This window comes from Peromyscus leucopus, chromosome 1 (genome assembly GCF_004664715.2).
Source record: "Peromyscus leucopus breed LL Stock chromosome 1, UCI_PerLeu_2.1, whole genome shotgun sequence".
In the NCBI taxonomy this organism is placed as follows: domain Eukaryota; kingdom Metazoa; phylum Chordata; class Mammalia; order Rodentia; family Cricetidae; genus Peromyscus; species Peromyscus leucopus.
Window position 1 is genome coordinate 119432187 of NC_051063.1, and position 9162 is coordinate 119441348.

A 9162-nucleotide genomic window follows, 5' to 3' on the forward strand; every position below is an offset into this window, starting at 1 on the left:
TTTGCAGCATAGATATTGAGAATTGAAATATCAATTTTTTGAAATTATTTTCTTCTGTTGAGTATGTAGTATCTCTCTCTATTTTTTATATTAGTTTTTGTTTGACACTTATTTCATTAGATATGAAAATGGCTATACCTGCTTGAGTGTTAGATACATTTTCTTGGATTATCTTTTCCCAACTCTTCACCCTGAGGTTATGTCTATACCAATGTTAGGGGGTATTTCTTGGATGAATCAGAAGCATGGATCCTGTTTAGACAGCCAATCTGTTAGGCTGTATCTTTTTATTGGGGAATTGAGACCTCTGATTTTGAGATATCCGTTACCAATGATTATTCATTCATGTTATTTTACTGGGGGAAAGGAGAATAGTGCTTGAAGAGAGAGAGAGAGAGAGAGAGAGAGAGAGAGAGAGAGAGAGAGAGAGAGAGAGAGAAATTCCATTCTTTTAATTTTTCTGGTGTGAAATTCTTTTCTATAATTTGATTTGTGTTGCTAACCTCTTTAGTTGGGACTTTCCCCTTCAAGTATCTTATGTACAACTGGATTTGTAGATAGATATTGTTTAAATTTGACTCTTTTATGGAATATATTATTTTCTCCATTGATGATTGGTGAAAGTTTTTTGGATAGTATAGTAGTCTGGGCAGCAAACATGGTCTCTGTCTGGCACTTTCTGTCTTTCAGAGACTCCATTGATAAGTTGGGATAACTCTAAAAGGCCTGTCTTTACATGTTAATTGGTATTTTCCTTGCCAACTTTAAAATTCTTTCTTTTTTCTGTATGATTTGTGTTTTTACTGTTATGTGGCAAAAAGCACTTTCTTTTCTTGTTCAATTTATTTGGTGTTCTCTATGCTTCTCGTGCCTTTATAGTAATCTGTTTCTTTATATTAGGAAATTTTTCTTCTATGATTGTATAGAAAATATTGTCTGAGCCCTTGAGCTGTGTTTCTTCTCCTTCCTCTTTCTCTATTATTCTTAGGCTTGATCTTCATAATGTTCCGAATAGCCTGTCAGGATATTTTTTTCAGATTTAATAATTTCTTTCACATATGTACCCATTTCTTCTATCATAAATTCAAGGACTTATATTTTATCCCTCATCTATTGTATTCTGCTAGGGAAGCTTTCCTCTGTAGTTCATGTCTATTTACTAAATTTTTCACCACCAGAATTCCCTCGGTTTGGGGTATTTTTATTGATTCTATTTCCATTTTCAGGTCTTAAACAGTTTTATATATATTTCCTTACACTGTCAGCTTGTGCTTTTCCATGTTTCTTTAAGGAATTCATTAATTTCCTATTTAGGACCTCCATCCAAAACCAAAATGGCTATTTGAAGGTATTTTTCTTGTATGTTCAGGTATGTTTAGATATTCAGGGCCTGCTGAGGTAAGATAGCTGGGTTCTCATGAAGACATATTGTCCTGGCTGTTGTTGATTGATTTTTATGCTGGCATCCTGGCATCTGGGTTTTGGATGCTTAAAATTCTTGGTGCTGATGTTTGGATTTGTCTTTGTTGTCTGGTGTTTTTTTTCCCTTGGTTTCTGTTTCCTCTCTGGATGTTCAGAGTGTGATGTCTGTGTGTTATCTGTGTATTGCCTGGCTTGTTCAGCCACTTTGTTTACAGGGAATGCCTGCTGGTGTTTGAGGTTGGGTAATTGGGATGAGTTGAGGAAAGAAATGTTAGAGGAGAAGGTCTTTGTGGTCCATTGAGGACAGTATCAGACAGGAAAGGGAGAACACAGCAGGTTTACAGCTACAGAGCTGGGAATGAGACTAAAATAATTGTATCCCAAGAGTATTAGAAAGAGGTTGAGTCTGTTACAAACTACTTGTTGACTTGGGAGGGGTGGCACTTGAATTAACAGGAGATTCCTACTAGAGTTGAAGGCTGGAACTCAGTAATGAATTGGGGGAGGAAGTTTAGGAAGGAATATATTGTTGGACCCACATGAGATATAAGCAGGGGTGAGGGAAGGCTGCAGATGGCATTCTGTTGCAGCACTAATGAGAATGCAGGATTGTATCTAGGGGAACAGAGAGACAGAAGAAGGCCTGCCATAGCCTACCTAGCTTTCTGGCAGGTGTGGCATCTGTTTAAGCAGGGCATACCTGCTAGAGTTGGGTACTGTGATATGGGGATGAGCGAGAAAAGGGAGGTTAAGAAGCAATGGTCTATGGCATCTATGGGAGATGTGGGTAGGAGGAGGGAGGCTGCAACCAGTGTTCTGGTGCAGCATCAGGGAGAAAACTGTGGAACTGGGTCTGGAGGAAAAGAGAAGCATGAGAAGGTACTGAAATTATGCTTTATAATATGATGCATGTATGTAAAGGGAGACTTTTCAGTGGATCCATACTGTGAATCACTGCTGTTTTTGTCATATATGTTGAGCTTTTTATTTAAAAAATGTATCTGATTTTCCACAGACTCCACCTTCCATATGCAGTCAGCCCTGCAGTCCTGGACACAGAAAATCCCCTCAGCAGGGAAATGCTGTCTGCTGTTTTGATTGTAACCCCTGTCCAGAAAATGAAATTTCAAACATGACAAGTAAGAATATAATTTACCAATATATTCAACAGATTGTTTACTTCTTACCATATTTGTATAGTTATTAAAGATCTCTTTGGGGAAAAGGACAAGATAAATGTCGTTATAAACTTAAAGTTAAGAACACGGCTATTTGAAATAATATACTGCCTTGTTCATGAACGACACTATAGTCCCATCATCCAGAACAAATGAACTTAGCATTTCCTCTTAGACAGTTTTTTCTTTCATTTTTCTTTATTAAGAAATTTTCTACTAAATTAAGAAAATTTCCACAGATCCCTCTTTCTCCCTCCACCCACTCCCAGCTCTCTTTTCCAAGCCACCCTGCATCCCCACATCCTCCAAATCAAGGTCTCCCAAGGGGAGGCAGCAGAGCCCAGCACACTGAGTCTAGGCAGGTCCAAGACCCTTCCCACTGCACCAAGGCTGAGCAAGGTGTCACACCAGAGGCACTGGGTTCCAGAATCCTGCCCATAGACTAGGCACAGATCTCAATCCCCCTGCCTGTGTACCCCCCAAACAGTTCGAGCCAAACAACCATCATAGACATTTCCTTCGGGTATTTTTCCTCAGCATCTAACCTATATTTTAGAATTCAGCATATTATAATAAACTGTAAATACTTTTCAATATTACTAAAGATATGAATACTATGCACCTATCTTAGTTACAGTTTCTAATGCTGTAAAGAGACACCATGACCATGGCAACTCTTATAAAGGAAAATATTTAATTGGGGTGGCTTACAGTTCAGAATTTTAGCCCAATATCAACATGGTGGGACATGGTGACATTCAGGTAGACATGGTGCTGGAGAAAGAGCTGGAAATTTTACATCTTGATGCAAAGGCAACAGAAAATGAACAAGGTATCATACTGGGCCTGATAAAAGAAACCTCAAAGATCACCCCAACAGTGGCACACTTCCTCCAACAATGCCACAACTCCTAATAATGCTACTCCCAATAAGATTATCAGGCCCAAAATTCCATTCAAACTACTCCATTACACTTTGTGCCCTCCATAAGCTTCTAACAACATCATAATGCAAAATGTCCAACTTCAAAAATCCTCACTATTTATCACAGTTTCAACTATGTTTAAAAGTACAAAGAACAAAGTCTCTTCTGAGATTCATGCTATCTCTTAACCATAATCCCCTATAAAATCGAAATCAAAAATAAATCACATACTTCCAATGTACAATAGCACAGGATATACATTACCATTATCAACCCAGGAAAGGGAGCACAGTGAGATACTTGACCAATACAAAAATGAAGAGCTGGGGAAGGTCCAAACTGTATCTCCATGCCTGATGTCAAAACACTCTTCAGAACCCCAACTCCTTTCAGCTTTGTGGACAGCAATACACTTCTCTCTCTTGTGCTGGTTCCAGGACCTTCTAGTAGCTCTCCCAAAAAGGTTCTGGAATCTCAGACATCTTGGCATTTCCAAGTAATCCAGACTTTACCTTCACAGGTTCACACAATGGGCTCTCTGGGCCTCCATTCAGGGATACCCCTGACAAATGCCTGGCCTCAGCAACAGTCCTTAATCATTGAAGATGTGTCCATAATCCCTTTCTTCAATCCTTAAAACCAGAACCACGTGGCCAAAATTCCCAGTTCTGCAACTTGCTTGGGCTGGAGCATGGTCTCCTTGTTGAATTACATCATCACCAACTTTCTGTTTTCACTGGTATCCTTCACTGCCTGAGCTTAGCTATCCTGAACTGAATCTGCAGACAAGGTTGACCTCAAACTCAAAGATGTGCCAACATTATCCTATTGAGTGCTGAGATTAAAGGTGTATACCACCACACCAGGCTCTATGCTTTTCTTTAAGTCTTTTTCACAATTTGGAAACTTATATGGGTGGGATCTTGTCATGAGGTGACCAATACGTTCATTCCACTTCTTAATCAGTTGAACTCCTTAACACAGGACTTAGCTTCATTCCAATTCCTAGTGTTCCTTTTCTCCTCAAATTATACATTTTGTATTTACCTTGCTCACCTGTTCCTTTATAAATCTTCAATAGAGTTAATACTAATAAGCACACATGGCAATTTTGTGGAGCTTTTTGTGCTATATTCTCAATATTGGGATGTTTTGAGATTTCCTCGGTCTATAGAATTAATCCAAACCTCCTCACTTTAGCCTCAGGCAGAGTCTTCAGACAAGGGGAGAAAGCACCTGCATTCTTCACCAAAATATTACAAGGATCATGTCTAGGCCCTGTAATAATTATCTTCTTCTCTGAAACCCTTTGAGCCAGGCTGCCACAGTTCATCAAATAACATTCATCACCACTGTCTCCCATGCTGTCTATTAAGCAGCACTTAAAGCTTTTCTAATCTACTGTCCCAAGATCTATATTCTTTCAAATAAAAGTACAATCAGGCCTATAACATCAATACCTCAGTCATTGAGACGAACTTCTCTCTTGCTTGGGGTTTCTGCTGCTTTGAAGAGACACTATGACCAAGGAAAATCCTATGAAGGAAAACATTTAATTGGAGTGACTTACAGTAACAATGCTTAGTCCATTATCATCATGGTGGGACATGGTAGCATGCAGGTAGAAATGGTGCTGAATAAGGACATGGTACTGGAGAAGGAGCTAAGAATTATACGCTTTGATCTAAAGGCAACAGGATGTGAACTGGATGTCACACTGAGCCTGATCAAAGGAGACCTCAAAGCCCAGCCCCTAGTGACAAACTTCCTCCAAAAATACCATCCTGCTCCAACAACAAAGCCACACTTCCCAGAAGTACCACTCTCTATATGATTAGAGAGAATAATAACATTCAAACTACCAAAGCATCCATATTTTCCAAGTGTTCCCCAATGGCTCTAACTAGAAGTGGATACTCAATAATGTTGTATCATGTTTTAGAAACATGTGTTTTTGTATTGTGTGCTATGGTAGGTCAATACAATCATTGGTAGTTTTCATTTACAATAGTATTCTAGGTAACAGGTGAGTTAGGAGGCCAACATATTCAACTCTGAAATAAATATTTAATTCTGATGATCATAACAAATATGAGTAGAGAGTTTTTAATTCAATATATGGTTGTATCTATATTGAATTTCATAGAAATACATTAAATGTTGTTATTATTATTATATGCGGTAACTGAAGGATGGAATTAATTGAGGTTGGAGTGATGAGCTACAGCTAAATAATTAACTTGAAGTTTTATTTAAGAATAAGACCAAAATGTATATGTTTCCATATGATTTGAACACAAGAATTGTGAAGATGAGGGACATATTTTAAAAATTACACTGAATATTAAACATATTTTATATCAGAACCCAGTGAAAATTTGAAGAAGATAAACCACTTTGTTTATTGACTTTTGTGTTGGTCCAATAAAGGATACTATACAGAGTTAGATTAAATTACCCTTCATCCTATGTGTATTTCTTAAAGCTTTAAAATACATTTTATAACACATAATAATTTTGAATTGGAAAAAAAGTTCAACTATTTGAGTACTGAGATTTACTAGTTTAAATAACATTGTTTATCAAAATCCAAGAAAGTATAAAAACTGAAAAAGAATGTCCACCTTTCAATGAAGAGACTCAGTACTGGGTGACACCATCACTTCTCAGTATGACCTGTTGGCTCAGTGCAACTGAAAGAAAACTGAATGAACTGCAGTGTAAATTACAAACTTATGGGTGGAAGGCTGTCCTCAGCCCCATCCAGTGTCGTCTTTCAAAATATGTCCTTTATATATGGAACATTATCTTCACCATGATGTTTCTCAATAAAAACTAAACAGTCATGAGACTTGGGCAATCGAATCTTACAGAAATTAGTAAAACTGGCAAAAAAAAATATACCCTTCCAAAATTCATACATTGAAACATAAGCCAAAGATGATGATTTTGACATGCAGAAAATTTAGGTGGTAATTTGTTCATGTTGTCTCTGTCTTCTTTGATATTATCAATGCTTTTGTTTGCTTTTATTATTTTTGAGATTATAATGCAATTACATAATATTCCTTTCCCTATTCTTCCTCAAAAACTCCCACACATGCCTCCCACCTCACTTTAAAATTCACGGCCTATTTTCTTATTAACTGATATCACATAAAAATATTTTATATATTAATATATTTCTTTGTACAACCTGTTCAGTGTGTGTGATATAGCTCTTATGTTTTCAGGGCTGACTAATTTGTTATCAAAGATTATCTGTTGGTGTGCATTTCTCTGGAGCAGATAATCTATTCCACTTACAATATTCCTTAACTGTCTGTAGTTCTCTCCATAGAGCTGTTTTCTGATGATCTTTCTCCAACTATCTTTGTCACGTCTATTGTTTTTGCCTGTGTTCAAGTCATGTTTAAGCAAGCATATAGGTGAGACATTGTGGATGTTGCTTATGATATTCCTATGAAACACAGACACACATCAAACTCTGTGAAGTGGCTCTTGTAAGCTTTCTAACCAGCTTTCATGCAATTTTCCATGAGCCTTAGTGACAGAATAGTGTTGCAGATGAATCTTTTGGACTAGACTCCAAAACTTTAAATTTTCATTGGTTGTGTTTTTCCCTAATGGTCTCTGTCTGTTGCAAGATAATTTACCATGATGAAGAGTAAGGACTATACTTATTTATGTGTATAAGGACAAATATTTAGGATGACATAAGGATTATATTGCTTAAAGTATATGTTATAGATTCTTTGCAAAAACATAAAGTAGGTTGAGTTTGTATGTCCAAGGAGCCCTATGAGGCCATTAATGTGGAATCAAATTTGTGGATGATAGACCATAAGATGCATGGAAGCAGCTCATTGTAAGTTCTGGTTTTGTATATTGCACAAAATAATGATAAAAAGGTGTACTTCCATCGATGATCCTTTCCAAGGTATGTTGTAGCATAAATCTAAATATTATGTGACAGTACATTATTGTATTTGAAAACTACTAGGAAATTCATGAGTATGTAAGATAAAGATGAACAAGGGCTTTCATAAAAATGATAAATTTGGGAAATTGGAATTAAACCATATGAATCAACCATATTTAGATTTCCATTGACCACGAGATGTAAGGCTATTTTATCTATGACTTTTGAATGCATTAATAGTTTGTATATCTTGTACAAAAAAAAGAAAAATTAAAACTGATAACAATGCCTTTCCTATACTAGACATGGACGAATGTGTGAAGTGTCCACCTGATCAGTATGCCAACACATATCAAACCCACTGCCTCAAAAAAGTTGTAACCTTTCTGGCTTATGAAGATCCTTTGGGAATATCTCTGGTCTGCTTGGCTCTGTGCTTCTCTGCTCTCACAGCTGTTGTATTCTGTGTCTTCTTGAAGCACCAAGACACTCCCATTGTCAAGGCCAATAACAGAGCTCTCAGCTATGTCCTACTCATCTCCCTCATCTTTTGCTTTCTCTGTCCCTTGCTCTACATTGGCCATCCACATACAATCACCTGTATAATGCAGCAGACTACATTTGCAATTGTCTTCACTGTAGCCACCTCTACTGTCTTGGCAAAGACTATTACTGTAGTACTGGCATTCAAAGTCACTGTTCCAGATAAAAGAATGAGGTCACTGCTGGTTTCAGGGGCACCTAACTTCATCATCCCCGTGTGCACCATGATTCAAATGCTTCTCTGTGGAATCTGGATAGGAACTTCTCCTCCATTTGTTGATGCTGATGTACACATGGAACATGGCCACATCATCATTATTTGTAACAAAGGTTCAGTGATTTCCTTCTACTGTGTCCTGGGATACATGGGCTCCCTTGCCCTGGCAAGTTTCACTATAGCTTTCCTGGCCAGGAATCTGCCTGACACATTCAATGAAACTAAGTTCCTGACATTCAGCATGCTGGTGTTCTGCAGTGTTTGGGTCACCTTTCTAGCTGTCTACCAAAGCACCAAAGGCAAGGCTCTGGTGGCCGTGGAGGTCTTCTCTATCTTAGCCTCAAGTGCAGGGCTATTTCTTTGCATCTTTGCCCCCAAATGCTACATTATTTTGTTAAGACCAAAGATAAATTCTTTTCATAAGTTCAGAGTCACAAATGCTAAAGCTGAATATATTCATTAAGTTTATCTAGCTTATTTACAACTGTAAGCAAATCTAAAGGGTTAAAAGCTGCTTTCTCTTCATTAAATATTGTGTCAAAATATAAAGTTTCTCCATGTAAAATGAAGAAAATAAGATGCATAATAAAGTTTTAACAAATGATCTGGACCTAAATTCTATCGATCAAACCTTGTAATCAGCCACATTCTGTTGTCATATTTGAAGCACCATGGGCCTTTCATTAAGTTCTGTGCTAAAATGTTGGGGCATCATATGAAATCTTAAGGTCAGAGAGCCTAGATGGGCTATTTAGTGATCAGAATAGGGAGATCCTTCTACTTCAATATTAATAGGAGCATAGATTAGACATAGAGAAGAAACAAAAGTAGCACTGATTAAATTACAAAATTAAGTGTTTCTATTCATTTTTCTAAGCATGATATAAGGTTGGTGGTGGTGGTGGCACACTCCTTTAATCCCAGCACTTGGGAGGCAGAGGCAGGAGGATCTCT

General features: G+C 37.4%; 1 protein-coding gene across 1 annotated transcript in view; it reads left to right on the forward strand.

Moving 5' to 3' along the window:
* LOC114696164 (vomeronasal type-2 receptor 116-like) overlaps positions 1-8671 on the forward strand; it is a 34025-nt gene extending 25354 nt beyond the window's left edge. The window contains exons 5-6 of the mRNA XM_028873719.1: positions 2438-2561; positions 7752-8671. Of these exons, the coding sequence (XP_028729552.1) occupies positions 2438-2561; positions 7752-8671 (1044 nt within the window). The remainder of the gene's footprint in view (positions 1-2437; positions 2562-7751) is intronic.
* Positions 8672-9162: the final 491 nt, after the last annotated feature.